General features: G+C 43.6%; 1 protein-coding gene across 1 annotated transcript; it reads left to right on the forward strand.

Moving 5' to 3' along the window:
- akt1 (v-akt murine thymoma viral oncogene homolog 1) lies at positions 1-25,657 on the forward strand. The gene is made up of 14 exons (XM_079572915.1): positions 1-162; positions 2,904-3,073; positions 15,656-15,784; positions 17,962-18,073; positions 18,352-18,478; positions 18,942-19,073; positions 19,182-19,247; positions 19,430-19,498; positions 19,596-19,721; positions 20,376-20,504; positions 22,954-23,168; positions 23,275-23,362; positions 23,618-23,720; positions 24,047-25,657. Exons 2-14 carry the CDS (start codon positions 3,028-3,030, stop codon positions 24,124-24,126), a joined length of 1,422 nt encoding a protein of 473 aa, XP_079429041.1. The 5' UTR covers positions 1-162; positions 2,904-3,027; the 3' UTR covers positions 24,127-25,657.
- Positions 25,658-26,068: the final 411 nt, after the last annotated feature.

Below are 26,068 nucleotides of genomic sequence, written 5' to 3' on the forward strand. Positions count from 1 at the left end.
TTGCAGACAGCGCGTTTGGGAGGTGTAGTGGAAGAAAGGCAAGACAGAAACGGAGTAAATGAGAGCACTTTTGTCCAGATTGTTGAAGGACTTATCTACGTAAAATACCACCGAAACAGCTCCCTATAATGAGACGGACACGTTATTGAAAGCCCTGCCCAGGTAAATGTCCACGTTTCCTTCGCATTGCTTAACTACAAGAGGTCGACAGCTAAGGGTAGGTCCCCATTGTACTTAACATGGGATGCGGTTATTCTCACCCAAGCTGCCCTGCTAGGCCTCATATCCTTTTCTGCTGCTAAATGCAAACCTGACATGAGGTACTTTCCGAACTTGACACAAAAAGTTAGTTCGCAGGGCGCACGGGCTTACTGAAGTCTGTAACAAAGCCAGGCGAGCAGCAGATTCTTCACAAACAACTGTGGCTCGACTCTTGAACATGTTAACCATTCATTTCTGACAATGACCAGTTTGGAGACTCAGCCCTTTGACCAAAATATCTACATTCGCAAATGGCTCTCCTTTCTCTCCTGTACTGGGAAAATCTTTGTGCTCTTGGGACCGGGAGGCAAATGAAAACAATGAGCTCAACAAGCACCTCATTCATTGTTATGGGCCTAACACTCTTTGTTTACCTGTTTGGTGCAGTTATGCGTTGTAATGATGCTCCCCTCTATTACCATGTGGCTTTAGAGCATTTATTTATCCTTCTTGATTATGGTTTTCCGAAAAATGCCTTCACTGTTTTATAAATGTTGCAAGACGCAGAATAAATAAGGTTTTATGGTGCATTTGTAAATAATGCCGCCACAGAATTAGATAGTGATGGTTCTCTTTGATAAATGCTTCATCCTTGCTGCATGGAAGCATTCATGTTGTGCAACAGAATAAATTGTCTCCAGGCATTTTGTCTATGAAACCACTTGAGTGTCAAAATGTTTTTTTGGTCATGAGACTAGTTTGGTCTACTGTGTCAATGCAGGACGACTTGGCATGTGACCCGGAGAAGACTCAACAGGCTGGCGTAATGACTTGCTCTCCTTGTTCTATTTAGAAAATACCACCTCCTACCCAATCCCCTCACAGCACCATTGACGCAAATGTGCCACCAGTTACGTGCAGAATCCAAGGAATGTTGTTTGACACAAGAGTTTTTGTGCCCATGTGTATACTGTACTATCACTGAGAGAGATGTACTTCAAAGGATCAGCATCCAGTGGCACTCCACACATCATAAAACTTCAGAAATACACCCTGTCACAGTCAGTTTGTTGGTTGAAAGTTGTTTTTGTTGGGATGAGATGAAGTGAAAAATGAGGTTATGAAATGCAAATCAATGTTGTTGTTCAAGGTAGCTGTGGTTTGCTATTTAGCTACAGCGACGAGCATTATTCTTATCATTAGTGAAGTGTTTTCAGGAAACTTGAAAGAGGAACTTGGGCATAGTTTTGTACTTCCATTGTGATGTTTAATAGAAAACAGGTTTAAATGCGGAGACTGTTCATGTCAACAGAAGTTAGCTTGAACTATTTTACAATGACACTAAGCTTAATACAAGTAGTTGGCACTTGGTTATTTACTAATCTAACACCAGCAAATTTAGCTGAATTATATTGATCTGCGATCAAGGAAGTGGTTGATGATGTTGGTCTGATTCTGTGCTTCCTGCTGTAAACACATGACTCTGGCCTCTTTGGCACGATGACAAGCTCAGTGTGTGGCATCATTTGTGCATGACACTGATTTGCATTGAATGGCTTGGTCCCATAGCAGCAGCAAAAAGATGAATGATTGAAGCTGCAGTGACAGTGGGCGGGCAGGCTGGACCATGTGACCTGCTGTCTGGGTACTGGGTTCATTCAGTGGCTGCAGCACTGGCAGCTGCCCAGCTTTTCCACACAGGCCGCAGAGGCAACAGGTCTCGTCCATTAAAACAGCAGTGCTCTGTTGTGGCTTCGCTGTTGTGCATCGCTGTACACTTCAGTTTGTTTGCGATGAATCCAGCGTGGATCCACAGTAAATGCCAGGGGCCTCTGGCAGTTTGTGATCTTTAAGACCACTTACTGTTTTTTCTGAAGTCCTCCTCAGAGATTCACCCAGCACTTAAGTGTGACACAAGCACCACAACTGCAGTGAACAGAAACTGACTCCTGAACAAAAGGTTGCTCATTTCAGTAAGTGATTCACAGAGCAATAAATAGCTGTTATTATTCTGATGCATAAAATAAGCCTGGAGTCTACTGATATGAGCTGTCAATAGTCACATCCACTTCCTGTTGTTGTCTTAGCTGTGTGCTGGACGAGGCGGCCCAGACAGAGCTTTTCATGATGGCCTTCGTCTGATTGGGCAGCAGCAGGCTAATTGATTTCAGTCCAGAGGCAGGAACTGCCTGCTGCTGTAAGTGACATTTATGTGAACAAGGACTTGCATTGATCATTCTTTTGCTTATACCCAACATTCAAAGCTGTCTTACAATATATCCTAAAGAAGAGGTGAATGAAAAGGTCAAGTGTTTTGGTTTTGATCGCCTGCAGCTTTGGGTACATACATACTGTTACTGAATAACAGGCTCTTTATGAAAAAACAGTGCTGTTGGTATAGATCAGATGACTACACTCAAAAACCATACATCTTCCCTGTTTCATTCTATCTACATTCTGAGAACTATTTCATTATGTGCTGTGCTAAAAAAGTGTTCAGCCATTTTGATAGTGTAATTACAATTATTAAAAAAGGAAATCCATAAAGATAAAGTTCCTCTTGTATACGACAAATTTGAAAATGTATCGTTTGTAGATGTTTTCTTGGTCAATATCATACAGAAATTTGAGTCACATTTGTATTACTTATTGACGACTACTTCACCCAGACCCAACATATCCAAACTCTTCTTTTTCTGCAGGATACACCATTGCTCCAGCAGCTGCACAGCTGGCTCCAACAAAAGGGCCAGAGAAGAAATCCTGGGAATTTAAAGCTGTGTCTCTCTCATCGAGAACCCTGGATCCTCAGCTCTGCCCACCAACATGACCAATGTGGTGATCGTCAAAGAGGGGTGGCTCCATAAAAGAGGTGAATATTTATTTTTGATAAATAATGCCGAGGATCAGTTAAGAAAAAGGGTATGCTTTTGGTTTTTCTTTTAATTAAAAGCTTTACTTTCTCTCTGACCATTAAAACGACCATTTTGAACACACTCTTATATTATTTTGAAAATATTCCATAAATTCCATAAATCCATGCTGTAAAAATCAGCAACATTAATGAAAGCGATACAGTAAGCATATGAAATACTCTCAAAGGCTCCAGATGCAGAGTTCTCATTGCATCTGATTCTACTGTTATATGGCTCGGTGTGACTGCCGGGCGTGAGCCTGTTGTTTGGACGAAAAGACATTCCTTGCATACCTGCTGGCTTTGAGCAGCTTATATATGTGCCTTCAAACTGCTGCAGCCCCCCCATCGCATACAAGCTCGCCACCTCCAGTTGTACCACCAGGTGCCAAAACTGTTGTTGGGCTATGTGCCAGGGAAGCAGGCCTTTCTGAAAGAGTTGAAACGGAGCCTCTGACTCGGGAGTGCTGGGAGCTTGTTGCTCCTGCATGGCATCTGTAGACACGGTAGCACAGTGGTTAGTGCTTGTGCTTCACAGCAGGAAGGTACCGGGTTCGCTTCCCACCTGGACTGGGCCTTTCTGCGTAGGTTTCCTCCAGGTATTCCGGTTTCCCCTACCACTAAAAACAACACACCAGGACGAATGAAAGTGTGTTTAAGAGAGCAAATGTGGGGCAAAACGGATACAAATCAGCCCATGGTTACAATCTAGCGTGTCGTGTTTACATGCATGTGTCCATGTACTGTATGTTCATTAACATGCAAAATAACACATTAATTAGCACACAAAAAAAATAACCTTCCCATACTAAAATGGGAAGGTTCCGCCTCTTTGGGATAAAGGGATCTCAGACAGGCACAGTTTTTATTCAGAAGAATGTACGACTCTTGAACATGCATTTCTAATGTTAAATGGCCTAAAATAATGTGTGCGTATGTGCGCGTGTGCCCGCACAATTTCTGTATCCTTGACTTCCTTCAAGTTTTGTACACATCTTATCAAACAAGCAGGCCTTGGAAACCAGCAGCTGTGCCCTCTGAAGTGTCAGAGTGTGTGCTTTGATGGGAGGGCATGTGCCGGCCTCTTTACAGGAAGGCGTTTAGTGTCTCGTCACTGTCACTAAGATGGCGCCCTATCGCCACTGCACAGAAGGGAGCCCTGCAAGGGCTCTGTCTTGCTGTCCATCCACAGAGCAGACCAGCACAGAGAACTGTCCGTGTCCATCCGCAGAGTAGACTAGCACCAAGGACTGTCCTGTCCATCCGCAGTGCAGACCAGCACAGAGGACTGTCCTGTCCATCCACAGAACAGACCAGCACAGAAGACTGTCCCTGTCCACCCACAGAACAGACCAGCACAGAAGACTGTCCCTGTACATCCACAGAGCAGACCTGCACAGAGAACTGTCCTTGTCCATCCACCGAACAGACCTGCACAGAAGACTGTCCTTGTCCATCCACAGAGGACTGTCCCTGTCCATCCACAGAGGACTGTCCCTGTCCATCCACAGAGCAGCCCAGCACGGAGGACTGTCCTGTCCATCCACAGAACAGACCAGCACAGAGGACTGTCCTGTCCATCCACAGAGTAGACCAGCACAGAGAACTGTCCTGTTCATCCACAGAACAGACTAACACAGAGAACATCCTGTCCATCAACAGAACAGACTAACACAGAGAACATCCTGTCCATCCACAGAGCAGACCAGCACAGAGGACTGTCCTGTCCATCCACAGAGCAGACCAGCACAGAGGACTGTCCTGTCCATCCACAGAACAGACCAGCACAGAGGACTGTCCTGTCCATCCACAGAGTAGACTAGCACAGAGAACTGTCCCTGTCCATCCACAGAGTAGACCAGCACAGAGGACTGTCCTGTCCATCCACAGAGTAGACCAGCACAGAGGACTGTCCTGTCCATCCACAGAGTAGACCAGCACAGAGGACTGTCCTGTCCATCCACAGAGTAGACCAGCACAGAGGACTGTCCTGTCCATCCACAGAGTAGACCAGCACAGAGGACTGTCCTGTCCATCCACAGAGTAGACCAGCACAGAGGACTGTCCTGTCCATCCACAGAGTAGACCAGCACAGAGGACTGTCCTGTCCATCCACAGAGTAGACCAGCACAGAGGACTGTCCTGTCCATCCACAGAGTAGACCAGCACAGAGAACTGTCCCTGTCCATCCGCAGAGCAGACCAGCACAGAGGACTGTCCTGTCCATCCGCAGAGTAGACCAGCACAGAGGACTGTGCTGTCCATCCGCAGAGTAGACCAGCACAGAGGACTGTCCTGTCCATCCACCGAACAGACCTGCACAGAAGACTGTCCTTGTTCATCCACAGAGGACTGTCCCTGTCCATCCACAGAGGACTGTCCCTGTCCATCCACAGAGGACTGTCCCTGTCCATCCACAGAGGACTGTCCCTGTCCATCCACAGAGGACTGTCCTTGTCCATCCACAGAGGACTGTCCCTGTCCATCCACAGAGGACTGTCCCTGTCCATCCACAGAGCAGCCCAGCATGGAGGACTGTCCTGTCCATCCACAGAGCAGCCCAGCATGGAGGACTGTCCTGTCCATCCACAGAGCAGCCCAGCATGGAAGATTGTCCTGTCCATCCACAGAGCAGCCCAGCATGGAGGATTGTCCTGTCCATCCACAGAGTAGTCCAGCACAGAGAACTGTCCTGTCCATCCACATAACAGACCAGCACAGAGAACATCCTGTCCATCCATTGAGCAGACCAGCACAGAGGACGGTCCTTTCCATCCACAGCGGACTGTCCTGTCCATCCACAGAGCAGACTTGTGGGAGCACCTTGACTCGGGTTTTATGTGGTGGCGCCACCCAAGTGACTCACATCACTTAGTGGGCATAGTAATGACCAGCTTCAAGTGTGCAGCATCCTCATTACTCCCATGCGTGCTCTCAAAATACTAATTTAATTGTTTCGTAAAATATCCATCAATGCCCTCACTTCTTCTTCATAAGATCAAACCGAGACTCTGCACTGTGCCCCAGACCCACTAGAATCTCTTTGTGTGAAGAGGAGCATCCTTTTTTATATGCCTCAATGTATTTGTGATTGCAACACGTTTCAGATGTAGATTTGTACAGATTATCTTAAAATTTATTTGGAATGGATTTAGTTCTTTAAATATTATTTGTTTGCACTGTAAAGGACTTTGGAGACTGCTATGTTCTTTCTTGTGCACTGTTGAATTTACTTTTTTAGTCCATCAACTTTTCTATTCATTTGTATCTATTTATTTATCCTCTCTGTGATAATGATGTACTTGTTTTTAATCTTCTGTCAGTAAGAAAGTGAGAGTGCACAGAGTACAGTTGTGTAGTACCCTGTCATTACAGTTGCAGATTCTCATCCTTGAAGTGCTCTGTACGTGTGTCCCAGACAGCCTGTGTGCACTTGATGATCTCATTCTGAAGGACACACCTTCATACTTTCTACTTACGCCTCATGCCGTGATGTGTCTGGATTGTGATCACTGCCTGGGGTGACATGTTATCTGTTTAGGAAGGAACGTTTAAACATCCACTTCAACACAGTCAAGTAGGATTATGCATGTCTACTTTGTACGGCTGGACATGCATATGCAAAAGTGTAATGAGCAGACCTAAGACTGTCAACAGGACACTGCCCAGTGCCTTATGTGCAGACTACATCACAGTACAAGCTTGCAAGAACACTGTAGCTTTGTTGTTTCTCTCATAACCAGTTGTTATGTGTCCCCAAATGGCACCTTCTTGACATTGTAAACCCATACAATTCTGAATATACCTTCGGCTTCTAGTAGCCTCACAGACCATGTAACATGTTATTGCCTTTCGCAAGTGTGTTTTTCCAAAGTTTCCTTCAAAGTCAGCGCATCATCTGACATCAAAGAGGCAGATTGTGGGTTCCTAGTTTCTAGGGAAGCACTGCAGCCAAGAACTCAGTGAAGCTCAACAGAACAGCGCTCGCTTGTCCTCCCCCTCATCTCTAGCCCCTGTTTGTTTGACTCATTTGCTCCCTGACAAGTATAAAGAGCTGGCCCTCTCGTTAGGCTAACGAAGGCCACAACAACTGTTGAGTTTGGGAAGCACGCTCAGCTGGCTCCAACGCGTGAGAGGAGGGTGAATGGACTGAACACCAGTACAGATAGCTAGGGAAATGCGGAGGGACAGGCAAAGAAAGAGAAAAGAGACACACAGAAGTGTGCAGTGTCTTTGTGATGTTCCCAGAACATTGCTCAGTGACCTTGTCGGCCTCAGCACAGCCACACCACAGAGCCTCTCGTGGTCGGCTTTGCTGCTCATCAGCTGATTGGCTCCTGTAGCGATCATGTGGACACCCGCAGCCAGTGTGTTGGTGGTCCATGAAAGTGCATGTGAGAGTATAAAGGTCTAAGAGGAGTTTGTTATTGTAATATGGCCACTTTTTGTTAATTTGTTAACTCACAGAAAGATTCATAGCAAGAGTGGGTATGTCCCACAAATTCACACATTAGTTTCTGATTCATAATACACTGCAGATTTAGATGTAGTGTCTTGATCTAAGATATCTGCACAGTGCCCGTTCTCTTTAATACTGTGGTGTTAAGACCAGATAGGACATTATTGAGCTCACAATGGAAAAAAGTCACTTGTTACAACAGTTCTCAAGAACACTTAAGGGAGTCAGGGAAAAGTGCAATCAAAGAAGAACAATATAATGTACAAACAAGTAGTAAATAATAGGGCTGGGACAAAATATCGGATCGGATTTGGATCGCAATACTTTGCGCTGCAATACCAAGTATCAATACTTTTTCAAGTATCGCAATACTTGTGTTTGGAGGTATTTTTATCCTGCACTCCTTTGTTTTCCAGTAACAGCAGCTCTTTGTTACATGTTATGTTAATGCACTTTTTGATCTTAATACTTCAAAAACTGTCAAATGGCATTGGGTTTATAAACTTTGGACACTGACTGCATCTTTTAAGACATTTTAAGGTAAATGCTATAAATCATAATTACTGTATCGCAATACGTATCGGATCAGCCCCTGAGTATCGTGATACGTATTGGATTGTCCCAGCTCTAGTAAATAAAGGTATCTTATGTACAATGAATACAAAAAATACAGATAATCAAGTTAAAACATCAAATTGAAATCAAATAAACAGAACATAAATGATAAAGAATGTTGACAGTGCTAAGTTTACAGTCATAGTGCAGGTGATTGATAAAGTGACATTGATTCAGGTATTTGCAAATACAGTGCTTGTAAGCTGATGTAACATGCAGCTGTTCAAACTGCGCCATGGAAAAAAAAGCTTATTTTTAGAAACCCAACCTCTCATTTGTTACGCATTTTGGTGTAATATTATGCAATATTGACTGTCCTCACTTTTTTTTGACAGTTTTCTGTCTAATTTGATTAGAAGTTGGATAAACCATGCCTTCTTTTTATGGCCTTTATTCGTTTACTCAACAAAATAAATCTGCATTAATTGGAGCTCTCTGGCTTGATGTTGTACGCTTATTGCTATACTGGAACATATTGTCTGTCACAAGTCTAAAGTAAGTACAAAGGGCTAGTGGCCGGCCGATATTTGGGGATTTTACAATATTAGCTATCGGCCGCTCTATCGCCGAAAAAAGCCGATATTTTCGGGACCGAAAATGATACACGTTTTTGCATTGGAAAGAGTAGGCTTTAAAACGAGTCCTCCCAAAACTCCCCAGGCCACAGGGGAGGTGAGAAACATCACAATGAAAATTGGTTAGCTTTTATATAGCGCTTTCTGGACACTCGAAGACACTTTACATCTCTGTATTCATTCACTGCATCCTAAAATATCAGCCTAGCATGTCAGCATCAGCCAATTAACATCCCAAATTATCGGCATCGGCCTTAGAAAAACCCGTATTGGTCGGCCTCTACAAAGGGCATCACACTATGCAACTGTGAGAGTAAATATTTCTGATGAAATCAAGTTCTGTAAACCAGAGGCTTTGTGATTAAGTACTGAATAGCTGAACCCTGCCAATGAAAGTGGAAAAGCTTCTGATAGTGGTCTTGCCCCTGGAGGCAGGGTCCAGCAGCAGAGGGTGTCTCCCCAGGATAGCTGTGTTCGGCTGGGTGTCTGGCCCTCAACCAGGACCCCCTGCTCTGAGTAATAGGAGGCCATCCTCGTGCTAAATGTGCTGGAGAGAAGTAAATGAGAGCAGCGCAGCTGTCGGCAGCGGGGCCGGCTGGTGTGGTGGCAGGACCAGGAGGCTGCGGGAGGTGGCACCTCCAGCATTAGCCTGCTGTGTGCTTACTTTGCTGTGCAGAGTCCGCCTGCTCACTGCAACTGTGAGGCTCTGGTCGCTTCCATCTCTCTGATTGCTTCATCCCTTTCTCTGTTTCAATGTGTCTTGCGTCTCTCTGCCTATCATTTGCTTTTGTCAAAGAACATACTCTAGAAATTATTCCCTGCTTTAAACCCAACAGGCCGTTGCTAGGATAAAGGTACTGCTGACAAATCAGGCCGTGGCGGAAGCGGCTGTGGCCTGGCGAAAAGCTCCCAGTCTCTGACATCAATCACAGTGGTACCGCTGTCCCGTTTAGGGAACACAAACAGATGAAAGGGATGCTCAGCTGTCCGCTCTCAGAGCTGACTCTATGCTCAGATGCATTACATCCTCTGCTGCTGACAGTGATGGGCATATTTCAAATAGTTTTCAGAAGACGTCTGTCATACTTTTAAAAGAGTTTCAAAACATCTGCACTGTGCTAGTTTCTGGCACTTTCTTTTTCCAGAGGTTTGTGATTGTTTGACCCTGTTCATTAAAAGGCTAATGTGCTCTAAACAATGTGTGTTTGTTTGTTTGCCACACACTAATGCAGTTAACTAATCCACAGGCTGCCTGTTTGCCCAGAGAGAGGGGCAAATCTCTGCCCCTGTGGCAGGGGGAACTTCCCACAGTGTCTCTATGGTAATCAGCAGGTGTCACTCACCCCAGAGAAGAAGTGAGGGCTTTCTTACTAGCGTGAGAAAGGGGGCAGACTCTATCGTGCCCCCCTGCTCTCCTGCTTTTCTTCCTGCTGGGACGGCAACAGCAGCACACAGAAAGAGGGATGACGGGAAGTGATGAAGGCCAGGGTTCCCCACAGTTTTGTTGGTGCCGCTGCTGAGCTGGCAGCTGAAGCCTGAGTCCAGCTGTATAGAGGTTTGATAGAGCAGGGAATGAGGAACGCTTAATAAAGGTTTGGTTATTGAAGTTTTCTTCTCCAATATCTAGATGATTAAGAATCCACTTGATCCCATGAATCCTAAAAGTGCTGGAAATAGCACAGAATTACTGAGGAATGATCTTTGCACTTTTGGGGTTCCAATATTAGGGAGCTTCACTTCCTCTAAAGCAGGGAGCACCACAGCTCATCGGGATGCAGGGCACAGGGTGGCAGCCGCAGCTGCAGCCTACAGGCAGAAGCAGGCAGAAAAAGAGCTGAGGGGATAGCGGGGGCGGCTGAGGAAAAACTAACAAAAGAAGTGCCCCCCACCACCCTCTCCCTCGCTTTGGAGTTCTAATTCCCTAATCCTCAACCTCCGCCGAGCCCCCCTCCATCCTCATCCGATTCTCGCACTCGCACAGTTCATGCACTCACCACTGGCTGCTTTCCTCTCTTCCCAAGCTATGAATGGACAACCCCAACAGCAGCCCCATCAGGAAGTCCAGCCCCTGGGTGTGGGCACAAGCTCAGTCTGTGTGTCTCTTAGATCCCCTGCACTACATTCAGTGCATTCTCTCTAACTTAAGAAATACTGAAAGTGTCATTCAGCTAAAACGGCACATAGCTGTTAGTGTTCACATATTGTTTGTATAGTGTGGCTTGTAATTTTGGGGGCTCTGGGATGAATGCTACATAAAGCATCTTATTAAAGGCTAACACACGTCAACAGCTGGGACCTCAGCATTCTTTTTATTGTCACGTAATAACAGGACACCCATCGGAAACTGACTCCAATATTAATCAGTCCACTTCTATTGGATCTACTTTTTTATGTTTCTCCATTAGACCCACACAAATGTAAACCTAGAATGAGATTATATTATATATAAAGTTCAGTTTCAGGGAAGTCTTCGAATTGAAGTAGTGCACATCTGTGGCTGGTCCAGTTTTCTGCCTTGCACCTTGATATGTGTGTTAACTGTTGAAAGGGAGTAGCAGCAGTGTGGCGGCGCTGTCCACATATGAGGCCACGCAGCAGTTGGCAAATAAAGATGAATTCTGTTGTGTTTGGCTCCGGTCCTCCGTTCATTATTTTCCACTTTGCCCAGCGCACATCCCAGACTTCAGCAGCTGCTTGTCATGTAAAGACACTCTATCAGGGCCTGACAGCTCCTCCCATGCACATAGACTGTACGCATGGCTCAGGCACACTCCACTCCACTCCCCGTGAGTCGCACTCCTACATATGTGAGCAACATATGTAGTGATCTGTCTCACTCGCGCTCCACTCAGCACTACTCTTTGCATACTGTGTATCTTTCTCACCCCCTGGTTCGTCCATTTCTCATGAGGCGTCAGATCCGTTCTGTGAGTTGGGCCTCAGCAGCCTGATTTGAACCATCATTTGACGCCATATGTAGTACTAGTAGCATTTACTGTAAGCATCTTTTGTTATCTGGGTTGCGGCCAGTCTGTCTGTTGACCAATTTCCTGTTTTGGTGAATTTCTTGACATCAAAAAAGACTAATGTTTGTCTTTGAACAATCATCTTCTGTCAGCAGTCTCAGGATCACAATGTTTTTTTTATTACTATTGTACGTGTGAACTACTATTGTACGTGAGAAATTACTTTATCAGATATTTTTGGTCAGTATGCTTGTGAGTACTAAAATGTATTACTTTTTTCAGTAACTAAGGAATATATCATATTACTTACACAAAATATCGGAAATATAAGGCATTGCAATTCAAGTAACATGAGTTACAAGTGCATTTAAATGTATGAATGAAAAAATGCCAAAGTAACCCCAAATAAAATGCAGCATGCCAAATCAAATTGAAAGTTGGTGTATAAGATCTGCAGCTGCGAATACCTGACCTCACCAAAACAAAACACAAGAATGGGGAAAGTCAAGAAAGAGAAATCTTTGACTGCACTTTTGCTCAGTGACATTATTAGTATTTTTTTGGGGGGTTATATTTTGCCTCAGAAGTAACTCAAAGTAGTGTAACTTAGCTACAGTTTTGAAACCGTAATATGTAATACAAACACATTACATGTTTTAAACTGTAACTAGTAATATACAATATATTACAATTTTAAAGTAACTTGCCCAATACTGGTCTTTAAGCGTGCCATTTCACTTTCTAGCTGCACTGTAAAGGCCTGTGCAAAAAGTAGAACTGAATAAAAGCCAAAGATGAGGAAATGGGTGTAAATAGGAAGCTGACAAGGGTCATCATTGTTGTTTACGTCCTCAGCAGACAGTTTGTGAGGGTAACAGACAAGCGGATATGCTGCTTCCACTGCAGTCACATGACCTGCCTGTGGTCACAGGGGAGGAAGTTGTAGGATCCTGCTCTCAAGAGTCCTACACCTAAGTTTGTACCAGTGATCGGAGAGTTGATTAGTTTCATTACAGGTCGGTTGTGTAACTTTGTGTGTAAATATTACAGATGTCTGAGCAGATATGAGGCTTTGGTTCTTGCACTTATCCAAGCAGAAAGCAGAACGTGCCCCAGATCGCATGGTTAAAACCAGTTTGGAAATGAACATTTAGGGAGCTGTCTCCAATTAAGTTCTAATTAAAGCTAGTTAGAAATTTAATATAGTATATCTTCCAGCAGCTGAAGCTCAGTGGAGGTTCTTCGCTTTCAAATGAAGAATGGCATGCTCACATAAACTAAAATTTGACTAAAACTAAATGAGAAGACAAGTTCATCATGACTAAAACTATTACAAAAATGTGTGTTTCTGTGTTGTGTGTATGTGTGTGTGTGTTTTTATAAACAACAAAACTCGAAAACATAGAAAGAAAACGTCATTTGAAAGAGCCTCATATCGTTTAAATTAAATGCCCATGAAAAAGGTTTGTGCTTTGTACTTGAAATATGATCATAATGTGAATGTGAATGTAAAATTGACTACATGGATTTTAGATTTAGTCGACTGCTTTGGGGGGGAAAAGTTGCCTAAATTATTGGACTCAATCTTGACTAATACTAAATTAAGATACAGAATTTGCTAAATCTGAGTCATCAAGCAGAAAATGTCACAAAGGCTCATTTATATGGTTTCATTCAAGAGTAAGGTACACACAATGAAACATTTCCTCTGCTGGTTGGCAACAATAAATGTGCATTGTTGGTTATGGTGTTTGTGTTGTTCACTACTTCCTTTTTTTACAGCATGTTCTTGAGAACAGATTTCTTTGGTTGGGTTTGACATAGGGCTGCTCGATTATTGAAAAAACAATAATCACGATTATTTTTGTCATAATTGAAATCACGATTATTCAAACGATTATTTGTTGCCTTTAAAAAAAGACTGTATTTTATTTATATATTTATTAATTAAAAACAAAAACTATGCTGAATATTTTCTGTTTTCTGAACAGTCATAAAAGTACAAATGATTTCAAGTTTGCCTCGATTAAGGAGAGGTCTCTGTTTCACACCTGCCCCCTGCTGGCCAGCCCTCACACCTGCACAAGTAAACTGAGCAGCGCAGCCTGATGACATCATCACACAGCGCTGTTTGTTTTTGTGTCAGGCAAAAACATGAGCCATGGCATGTGAAATGCGAAGGGAAAATAATCCCAGTGCCATGAAATAATGCAAGAAAAAAGAAAAATTGAAAATTTGAATTTTTCCCTCCCGATTATGCTAATTTTGTAATCGTTTAGTGTAATAATCGAAATCGTAATCGAATTTCGATTAATTGCACAGCCCTAGTTTGACATTGCTGGGTAGGAGGCTCATCATCTCGTGCCTGCGCTGGTCTCATACTGCCTGCAGTGTGGACCGCCTGTGGCTGCCTTTATTACTGGAATACGTGGGTCAGACAGAACTTGACCAGGGCGAGCCTCCACCTGTGGCACAGCTGACAATAACAGACACCTTGGTGGAGGTTTTTTGACTCCGGCACTTGATTCCCGCTTGATAACTACACTATGTGGCACCTTTAGTGAGATTAAGCACCAGTGCAGGAAACAAAAGAGGAGTGGTCCTTGTGATAAATGGCTGTGCACATGTTGCCACCCACGAGAGAAGTGTGAAAAGGAAAATATTTGAAAGTTGGTGCCTAAAACAGACAAACGACTCATTCGGGTAATTAAGGGTGAGGGGAATATATTTCAATTACACATCTACAAGAGTAATGTGTTTGATATGAAAGTAGATCTAAATTCAATGCATGAAACACTTACTCTGCGCACGTTAGATGGGAAGTCTCCTATGCCACAATGACAAATGCATTACCGGATTGGACATCTGCTGTTTATTAAGACTGAAGCATATACCATTGGCTGCAGATGTTTGCTCCGGCGGGGTAATTGGTGCCACCTCTTTGCCAGTTGCCGCAAATCAGGTGTTTCAAACCGTTGACTGCTCTAGGTTTTTACAAGTTCAGTAGAAACCGGAGAAAGAGGCTGGATTCACATCGCCTCATGTCGTCCGCCTTGTCGAAAACTTTAACCCATATGGAACGTCTCCTATTAGCAGCCAATGTCATTGCTCAGAAATATCAACTTCCTCACGCGTCTTGGTAAAGTGACAAATTCTGAAAAAAGGGCATTTGTTGGTTTTTTTTTTTTTTGCTACACACTTGTTCTTTCATTTTTCACACGTGCCTCTCGCACACACCGCACTTCTGTGTTTGAGGAAATGGGGCAATTAAGGACAGCTTGCTCCGGCTCCGCATGGGGTTAATATGCGGCACCGTAATTAAAAATAAATTGCACTTTCCCCCTGTATAAACATGCAAGTGCCACTCTATTGTGTGCCACTGTCTTGTTATGGTTTGTACTCTTCCCCCCACCCTCCTCGCCAACTGCACTACATCTGGTGCTGCGTTTCCTGAAGCATCTCCAGAATAAATTGAGTTTGCTCTCCGCTACGAGATATAAATGTGTGTGATGCAAGTGAATGGAATGGACATGCATGGCTTGGGGTCACGGCTGACGTGAGCCACAGTAAGGCGGAAACCTTTGTTTGAAGCATGTGATGTTTAGGTGACGGGATTCGAGTTTGAGTTATTGGTGTCAAAAAGTTAATAAAAGGGAAACCTTTAAGATTGATGATGGGAACTGACTGACTGGTGTTTGATTTAACAATTCCAGAGTTATACTAAATTACTGGAGTCATTTTCTAAGACAGCAGGACTGAAGAAGGTGTTGACTTTACCATTTGTCCTGCTCTTCACTTCCATTAAAATAAAGGCACTTCTAATATGCCCATTTTAGGCAGAACACGCTGTATTATAACAAAGAGATTTTAACCATCAAACTGTGTTCATCTTGTTTTTTTTTAATCAAACAATCTGTCATTTCAGGGGAATATATCAAGACTTGGAGGCCGAGATATTTTCTCCTAAAGAGCGATGGTACATTCATTGGCTACAAAGAGCGTCCACAAGATGTAGACCAGCTGGAAACCCCCTTAAATAACTTCTCTGTAGCACGTGAGTATCTGCCTCTGGGAACACATTCACCACTTTTATATCAAATGTTGCAGTCTTATGTTGCGAGCTTATACTTCAATAAAGAGTGTGCACAAAATACTCTCTGAAAACCGAGTCAGTATTAAAACTCCATCCATCCATTTTCTTCCACTTTTCTGTTTCCACGAGCCCCTATGGCTCCTCCTGCAGGTGATGGTTCCACAGAAGGACGGCCTCACTTTGTCTGACCCGCCGCTTTAGACCTGTTTGCCATGGGAGACCCTACCAGGGGCACGAAACCCCCGACAACAGAGCTCCCAGGATCATTCGGGTGCTCAAACCCCTCCACCACGTTAAGGTGGCGGTTCCAGGAGGGGAGTACTAAAACTCACCCGTTAAAAAACTAAAACAAAAAAAACCTCAATGTCAAGTTTTGACATTGGATCAGCATTTTTAATTAATTCAAATTCATTTTTAATTAATGATAAACGGCTAAAATGTTAAATAAGCATCTCTCCCAATATTCTTTTTCCACTCCTGAGTAGACCTGTCATAAATGGTATTTTATGTTTTAGGTTCCCCTGTAAAAGCAAATATTTTATTTATTGGCCTATTGTCCTGCCCTCTTTCTGATGATATTTCATTTTCTTGCTTATTATGTAGAAATTGTTATACAGAATAAGTATCGAAGTAACACAAACTTGTGGCTACATAATAGTATATAAATCTAAATGTGTTTGGCCATCACTAACCCGCAGCATTTGGCTTCCTAAACTCTACGATGACAAAATAACACAAATGCCCAGAGCAGCCTGCCCGCTTCATCTCCACATCAGAGAAAGCTGCTGTGATAAGCTGTGCAGATGACTGAACACAGCAATTAGAGAGCATACTGTTTGTTTAACAAAATGTTTCCTCCCCGACACTCTTGAGTTATTGAAGCTATTAGTCGCCTGATTTCAAGTATTTATCTGGGCTCTGCTCCGAGGCTCCATCTTCCCACTGGTGGCTATGGTTATTGTGACCCCTCTTCAGGGGACACATGGTGCCACGCTGCTGACGGGGCGACTGCAGCTGGATTACACACTCGCCCTGATGGAGCCATGTTGGATCTCAGTGGTGGTCTACACCCCTGTCGTCCATCTATCAGACAGAGGGCACTTTGTGCCACTTTTTGACATATTTGCTGACATGTTTCATTTGCGAACAGATGTTAATACGAAGAAAGTGCAGATGGAAATCAAGGCTTTCTATAGTTCTACGAGGCTAATGTGAGTGATTGTTATCAAAGTGCTTACAAGACGATTATTGTCTGTACAAGTGCCAAAGGATGAACTCGAGGACCGAGCGTGAGTCTGATGGACACTTGTGAATTAACTAATGTCATACAGTATGGTATTCTTTTTAATGTTTATTAGCAGCACAGCAACGTTTCAGGCGTTTCGGTTGCTTGGCCTGCCAGACACTCCTCCTTTCTGTTCAAAAGAGGAACCGTCTGGGCATTTCACGATTTTACCCACATCGGTCCAATCATGCACCTCGAGACAGAGGCCGTCACCTGTCACCACCACGCACTCTTCCAAAACATTAAAGATGGCTGCGTCGCGACCGATACACTGTTTTCTTCTGCTCTTTTGTCTGTTTTAAATCATTTGTAAAATATAAAATCCCTAAAACCATAGAAATAAGCAGCGTTCGAAGCATTCCTTGCCGCTTGTTACTGCGATGTATCTAGCGTTGCTCTAATTGGTTGATGTCGTCTGTCAATCACGCCCACCGGGAAATCGTTGAGATCATGCTTGCTCCCAGACTATGTCTTTGAAATATCTATGAAAAAGCAAGTAGTTTGGCAGGCCAGGCAAGCGTTTCGGCCCAAAACACTGGTGATGCTAATACATACTGTGAGCATTTACAGCCTGTGCAGATTTGTCTTTTGTTTTCACTATTTTGTCATTTTTGATCTAGCACTCTGATTGAGATGACTGGAATGTGTGCGTGTTTTTTTGTTGTATTAACTTGACAAGTTGAAGTTCAGAGCTCTTTACTTTTAGTCGTGCACCTGTTCTTTCCTAAATTGGCCAACATTCTGTGTTGGGTTGGCGATAAAGATAAATGGCTATAACTGTGTCTGTTTTTTCCTCTGCTTCCCCACACGCTGGCCCTTCTCTGCTCCTCCCCGTCTCCCTGGCTGTGGTCAGAATGCCAGCTGATGAAGACGGAACGACCCAAGCCCAACACATTTATCATCCGCTGCCTGCAGTGGACCACTGTCATCGAACGCACCTTCCATGTGGAGACCCCGGAGGAGAGGCAAGACACACACCCATCACAGCTCAGAGAGCAGTAAAACACAGGGCATTTACCTGCACAGGCCCTGCCTCTGCTCTTTCAGTGCTGTTGAGCACTGTAACAAACACACATTTACTCATCATTATGCACCTGCTGCAAACGTGTCCAGACCATTGGCAGAACGCACACTTGAAATTGCCTTCCTGTTGATAAGCAGACAATTACGTGATGGGACTGCTGGGCTTGCATGGTGGCAAATGGCTGATGTAATCATTTTACTGCCTGTGCCCCCTTTTTAGGGAAGAATGGACTAAAGCCATCCAGGCAGTGGCTGTTGGCCTGCAGAAGCAAGAGGAGGAGATGATGGACTCTTCTCCAGACCCCATGGACATGGAGGTCTACCTCACCAAACCTAGACTCAAAGTGGTATGGCTTTATCCTGAACATTTCTCCTTTGCGATATACATTTTTGGTGGTGTACTGTATGTTTCATACTAGCTTTTATGTTGGGAAGTGGAGGTTTTTTTTAAAGGCAGGACTTCCTTAAAGCCGCCTTTTTAGTTTTTACAGTCATCTGTGGGTGGCTTAGCACCAGATAGCATGTCTTTCAGATTTCACAGCCCCCACATGTGTCATGACTTAAAGATCCGAGGTCACTGGATTGGATGTCTTCCACATAACCATTTCCAACGTTCTGTTTGGAAGTGGGTTCAAAGGTTAACCCAGACACAACCACATATAGGCCAAACCATTACAGGAGTGGAAATTGCACCGTGGGTGAAATTCTTTTGTGTTGTTGTCGGTGGGATAGCGTTTCCTTTTTAGTTAGGGCACTAATTTGCCAATGTTTCTTGTTTGTAACCAGATACAACTTTCTTTCTTTTGGCAGACTATGCATGATTTTGAATACCTCAAACTCCTGGGAAAAGGCACTTTTGGCAAAGTTATCTTAGTAAAGGAGAAGGCCACAGGACGCTACTACGCCATGAAGATCCTAAAAAAGGAGGTGATCGTAGCTAAAGTGAGTGGTTGCCAACTTGCCAAGCTCTAAATACTTTGGGACAGTGAGCACCTAAATGATTGGCCACAGTGAGAATGCACAATGATTCATTGTGTCTGTGTTTTTAAGGATGAAGTGGCACATACACTCACTGAGAACAGAGTCCTCCAGAATTCAAAACATCCGTTCTTGACAGTAAGGATTCCTTGTACACCTTATTTAAGCCACATACTGAATAAAGAAGACAAGTTGAATGTGAATGGGCATACAGTAAATCCACTGTCTTTTGCTAGTTTAAGGACATTTAAAGGACTGGGTAAAGTTCAAATATCTGCAACAGTCACAACCTACATGAATATCTTGTTCTTGTTCCCTAGGGGTTGAAATACTCGTTTCAGACACATGACCGGTTGTGCTTTGTGATGGAGTATGCAAATGGTGGTGAGGTAAGCTTATTTGAACCCCTAAATCATACCTACAGTGATGAGTTTCCATTATGTCATACCCTATGATTTAAGCAGCTATCTCCCCTATTGCTTTTAGCTTTTCTTTCATCTGTCGAGGGACAGAGTATTCTCAGAGGAGCGAGCACGGTTCTATGGTGCAGAAATAGTGTCGGCGTTGGACTACCTCCATTCTGAAAGAAACGTTGTCTATCGGGATCTCAAGGTAAAGGGCTTTGTTCAGAGTCCCCTCTTCAAACTTCACTAGGGTGGATATAAATAGGTCATCCTCCATCCAGAGCCATGCCAGTGTCCAGGACGTATTGATCTGTTTCCCCAGATCACACCTCAAACCTCCCTGCAAACAAGACTCTGACTCAGCTGGACACAAATGAACACAACCTAATGATATAAGCTTTAGTCTGATATTTAAAACAGTGATGTTGAAGACCGGTGCTGTGAGCATGTTTATATCATCATTATATAATCTTTATATATGGAGTTTTGCAGTGCACATCTGTCGTCCTGTAACTTTCACTTTATACAACTATAGCAGCCAGGTCAGCGCAGCTTGCTCCCTTATTTTCCCCACCCCCCCTCACCTTGCTTTCCCTTGGGTTTATGAGGCAGGCTCTCTGCCTGCTAGGGTTCTCCAGAAAATGCCAGGGTAGCAGGATTGGAGGATGTGCTGACTCTGACCAGGCAATGCTAGCCACGTGTGAGCTACAGCTGCCAGGTGACTTTAAGTTAGGAGTCAGTGAGAGGCCTGAACATGTCCTTTGACAACACTATACTGCTCAACAATAGGACATTATTTATTTATGTTTATTTAACAGACAGTTTTGCTTGACTTGAGGTTTTTCTCTGCATGGTCTCTCAGCTGGAAAACCTTATGCTGGACAAAGATGGCCACATAAAGATCACAGATTTCGGCTTGTGCAAGGAGGGAATCAAGGATGGTGCCACGATGAAAACGTTCTGTGGGACGCCAGAATATCTAGCCCCTGAGGTAAACATCTCTGTCTAACAATAGATATATGTTGATGAAAAGTTGCTATTTTTTTCCATTTTGATCCTATTTACTTTCCATTGTCTAATATGTCTCAGAAAAGGTTCATATCTCACTTGTGTTTGAGTGTGACAAGCTAAATAAAAAGCTCCATGTGGGTTGTTGGACTTCTGTGAATGAGAAGTATGTGAGGGAGAATGCAGCTGTTTCAGGATGCTTTTCTAATCTCCAGCTGAAGTCTGATTTAATGGTTGCTGTTTGACCAGGGCAGGGCGGCCTGCGCTCATATTTGCTGTTCAGGGAGGGGTGTGGTGACTCTGTTGCGTGCAGGTATGACAAGTGTCAGAGGGGAGCCGTGTAACATGAGATTGTATTGTGGGCCAGAGTGTGTGAGTGGATACGAGTGTTTGCTGTTGCCCCTTGCCTGTCACCATAAAAATGTTTTCCGGAAGATGGGGTCCGTGTTGACACAGTTGTTGTTCAGTTTTTTTTAGCCTCCATTTGGAATTTTCTGTTTAGTGAAGAAGGGGGGGTGACTACTTTATAACACTTTATGAAACGTGAGCTTCCGGCACTGGAAAGAAATGTTTGTTGCAGCTGTGCGTTACTGGGGCTGTGCGCGCCTTGTGCCCTGAAACAGGTGTAAAAATCACAAACCTTGGAGAGGAGGGTAATAAAGCTTAACCTAAACCTTCATAAATCTTAAATCTCTGTAACATCAGGAATGCTAATTTGTTGTGAACACATCACTAAAACTTACTATGTTTTTCTAAACAATGTTTAGAATTCTTGAGAGTCTACCTGTCTGTTCCTCTCTCCTCCTCAAAGCAGCTCAGTCTGACAGCCCTGGCCTCAGCAGCAGAGAGCAGGGAGACATCAGGGGGCATTTCCATGGCAACAGGGTCGCTGGCAAGTGCCTCTATGGAGTGCAGCCCAGGCAGTGTTACAGGTTGTTCTGCAGTAAACAATGACCTTGTTGTGTGTGCTGCACAGGAATGCTGTAACGTCTGGGAATATTCCACCCAGTGCAGGAATAGGAGAGGGAGGGAGGCAGAACTTGTAAAACCCCACCATTTACCCTGTGGAGCAATGGGGCAGACTCATGTTGTCACCTTAAGTATTTGCAAGAATAAAAATTGGAAGAGGAATTGGCTGTTGGGAAATACCTTTAGAGACACAGGTGGATATAGGTTATATATAGGTTTTTGAAACTGATCTGAGATCCTTACTGCATGTGATAAATGGATGTTTATCAAGTTTGCAAGCTGCATAGATGATAGCTATAGAGCTGCAGAAAGTGCCTGTGCCTCTTCGTGCTCTCTCCTCCCCTTGTGTGCACTCCTTAGGGGCAGTGTAACAGTATTAGTTTGAGGCTGGGGCCCGAGTAGGCAGTCCTGGTTACGTATATGAGGGATGAGCTTGGCTCCTGTGCTCCTGGCAGCTTCACAGCTGTGCTGCTCTTCTACTTATATGGGGCAGCTGCAGGCCCAGCTGTCGCACGGTGTGAATCACACGACAGCAGTGCTGGAAATAGAGACGGCCCAGTAATCCTAGCCCCAAACGGGCTTCACGTTACTCCCCCTGCCCTCTGAGTCCTCCTTGATGCTTACCACTCACCGCCACAGCAGGCAGCGTACCCACAAACTCGTGTGCACGCTTACGCACGCTAAAGGTTTTGTTCCTTTTACGGACACAAGACCCACTCTCTTGGCCTGTAAACTTTTGTCCATATCTAATGTTATTAATCCACTCGTTCTTTATTCTGAGCTCTGATTTACCTGTTATGATTCTGTGTGAGGTTTAAGAGAACAAACTGTACTTCTTGTCTGGATTTCACCTTCAACATCCGCCTGGCAATGTAGAATCCAGTACATGTCCCGGGAGAGCCTAGAACAACTCTGCTCAGCAGCACATTAGTCATGCAACAGGTTCTACTGTTCAGCAAGCACAACATCCAGAGTTAGTCTAATTTGGAACTGAGGCGACACAGGCAAATGGATTTTCAGGATTCTGTACTTGTGGTTCAATAGTTGGTAATATCCAAGAATGTGTGGCCAAACATTTGTCTTGTCAAGCCATGGTTGATTTGTGCATATACATTTGTTTGTTTGGCTGTGAGATGATTAAATATGCAGGGCTCCAAGAGAAACTCTATCCATGCTCCTAATGTGAGTTGTGAGTCAGTGTTGGCTAATGCTGCCTCCAAAGCTGAGACTAGGAAAGGAAAGTGCAGGTGCAGGACTGTGGTAAATGATGTTGAAGCTGCTGTTTTCACAGACATGTATAGCGTCATATGCTGCCATTGTGCCTGTGAGCAGGACAATGTAGTTGCCCACTGTGCCGGTATGAATTGTGTCAGTGTGAGCTTTGACAAACCTGTGCAATATATTTGTTATTAAATCTGTCTGTCTGAGTCTAACCTCCAAACTTGTTGTAATATCTCCTCTAGGTGCTGGAAGACAATGATTATGGCCGGGCTGTCGACTGGTGGGGCCTGGGAGTTGTAATGTATGAGATGATGTGTGGAAGACTGCCTTTCTACAACCAAGATCATGAGAAGCTGTTTGAGCTCATTCTCATGGAGGACATCCGCTTCCCTCGAACTCTGGGCCCCGAGGCACGATCCCTGCTTTCCGGGCTTCTCAAGAAAGACCCCATGCAGAGGTCCGCCACCTTCTAACACACTATTTCATGTCAATATAATCATATTTCAGTGAAGTGATGAAGCCCACCAGTTTCCTAATGCTAGTCCTTCTTGTGGTTTATCCAGGTTAGGCGGGGGACCTGAAGATGCGAAAGAAATTATGCAACATAAATTCTTTGCTGGAATTGAATGGCAAGATGTATATGAAAAAAAGGTCAGTTTCTTCATTGTTTATGATCAGCTTCAGATGCGGCCAAAGCACCGCAAATGTGCCCTGATAACAGAGTTCTGATTATCAAACTTTTCTCACCAAGTACCATCTTATCAAATATTTGACCTTCCAAAGACCACAAGGCGTATATCACGATAAAATCTTAAGGTTACTGTGAATGTACAGACTTTTCAGACAAACTGCTCTCATCCTGAGTGATGGCCCTGATGTGCTGATAAGTTTGTGTCTCCCCAACAGCTGGTCCCACCATTCAAGCCCCAAGTTACCTCGGAGACAGACACGCGATATTTCGACGAGGAGTTTACTGCGCAGACCATCACAATTACCCCACCAGGACAAGGTATTTTCTAACAATGCAGATTGATAATAAAATATTCTTATTCTTAGAGGCACATATAATGGACCTATTGATTAAAGTTTTATTCTTTGATATTTAAAATGTTGTTGAGCATATAACCTTATTTTCACCCACATGCTTGAAACAAGAACCAAAACTTAGGCTCTCTTTGGAAGAGTCTGCCCTCTTCTGGAAAACCAGTGCCACTAAAACATACTGTGTTGATAGCAGTAGCAGTATTGGAAATTTTAAAATATAAATCCTGTGCTAATAGAATGTTTTTGATTATGCAAAGAAAACATAGTATTAATAGATTAATTTGTTTCCAGATGACTGTATGGAACCCTTTGATAGCGACCGAAGACCACATTTCCCTCATTTCTCCTACTCCGCCAGTGGGACGGCCTGAACCACCGCTCACATTCCTTTGGTCCCGCCTCCCCTCTCCCATCTGACTGCACTCTCAAAAGATTGGGACCACGGGCCTGTCCTGCCATCATTGTCTGCAGAACCCGTCGCTGGATGTGAACGTTCCAGTGTGCATGTTGCATTTCACAGGAAGGAGGAAATGTGAGACATAACAAAGATAAATGGCTCTGACGACTGAGCACAGAGGCTTAACACTAGCTTCCATTCCCGCTTGTTATGCTGTATACTGAGCAGGTACCCTACAGTCTACGAAATGGGAAATTGTCCAATAGAAATTTAAGAGGAAGGAGTCTAGTCTGGAATTGCTAAAGTCATGCATTTCAAATTGAAGGACTACATTGGGCTAATTGTGAAATAAAAATATGAGAAGTGTTTGTTAAGTGGATACCAATTTCCGTTCAGTCTTCATGACGTCTAAAGTGAATGTACCATATCAAAAATAAAGTAATTGATTCTGCATACTTTCCCTGCTGTAGACATGGCTGATTCTCCAAAAACAGAAACTATTCTATAGAAGTTTTGAAGTTCCCACCAGTCTCTTGCACACTTCTAACCAACTGGTGTGTAATAAAGTCAGAGACGATGAGAGCAAACAGCGAATGCTTAGTCATTAATTATCAATAAAGGCCGCTGTTTTACCTACATGGCTGAAAGGTCCCTAAAAATGGTTCTATATTTCTTTAGTAAGTGCTTACTTTCTTGATGCCTTCTCCCCTCAGTGCTGCCTGTGAACAGAACCCAGCTGAGTGTTTTCTGTATCACAAACCTCTGTGTCCTCTGGGATGTTCTTCCATCTACAGTATTGGGGGTTTTCACCCAGTGCATTTACTGCAGCCTCAGTGAGGTCACTTTAAACACACTTGGAGGAACACATTGCAAACTGTCTTTGAGCACGACGAGAAACAAAGACGCATCTTTGATTTGCTCTGTAAGGACTTCATGTCCCCTTGTCAGCTTTTGTGTTATTTATGAGACCAGCATCAACTAAATGACGTTTACTGTGCCAATGATATGCACTTTACTGCCCCATGATTGTATTTGGACTTTTTTTTTACGTCACGGTTGGTAAAGACTAAATTAGTTTGTTTTCTTGTGTAAATTTTATGTTGTGGATCTAATTAAAGGAAGAAAAAATGTTTGTTTTTTTAAATGATTCCCCTTTTTAGGCTAGCTAAGGCTATACCAAGGCTCTTGGGAACTAAAACTGATATTTTTATGTATCATTCTAAGAGGTTCAAAACCCCTCAGTGTTTTAAAGATGAAAGATAATCAAAATTGTGCATCATCATATTATTGAATGTAATGGTTTTATGATGTTTTACTTTTGTTGCGAGCTGTTTATTTCTGGTTGTTACTTATTCCTATGCACATCTTTGCTGTCTCCTTCTGATAATAGGGAAATTCATTTTATACTTTTTGTTATTCCCACGTTTTGTACCTGTCAAATCCCAGAGTATGAGGACACCAGCTTTAGAAAACAAATAATATAAACTTTGTACACTGTTTCTTTCATAAAAATAAAATGTCTTAACAATTTCTGTGTTGTCTTCAATGCCATTTTGGCTTTGGCTCTGCATGTACCTCAGGGGGAGGCAAGTTTGCTTGGTGGAGGACCGGTTTTCTTCATCTTCAAAAGACCAAGGAGCCAATTGTAGGCCGAAGTTAATCATCACTTTTCATAAATGCCAGTGTTGTACATGATATGGCCTAAGTGGGTGTTCTGTTAAGAAATGTTAAAGGAATTGACAGTATTTTCCACATGTCTAGGGATAACAGGCATTTGATCTCTGATTTGTATGGTAATATTCCTCAAAATTATCTTTAGGGCCAGTGCTTCTGTAATCGAGGGCCGGTTTTGGCCCCCGGGCCTGACTGCCTACCCCTCATGTACAGCATGTCTGGGTCTTGCCCTGTGTTCAGTC

This window comes from Gobius niger (genome assembly GCF_951799975.1).
Source record: "Gobius niger genome assembly, chromosome: 16".
NCBI lineage: Eukaryota > Metazoa > Chordata > Actinopteri > Gobiiformes > Gobiidae > Gobius > Gobius niger.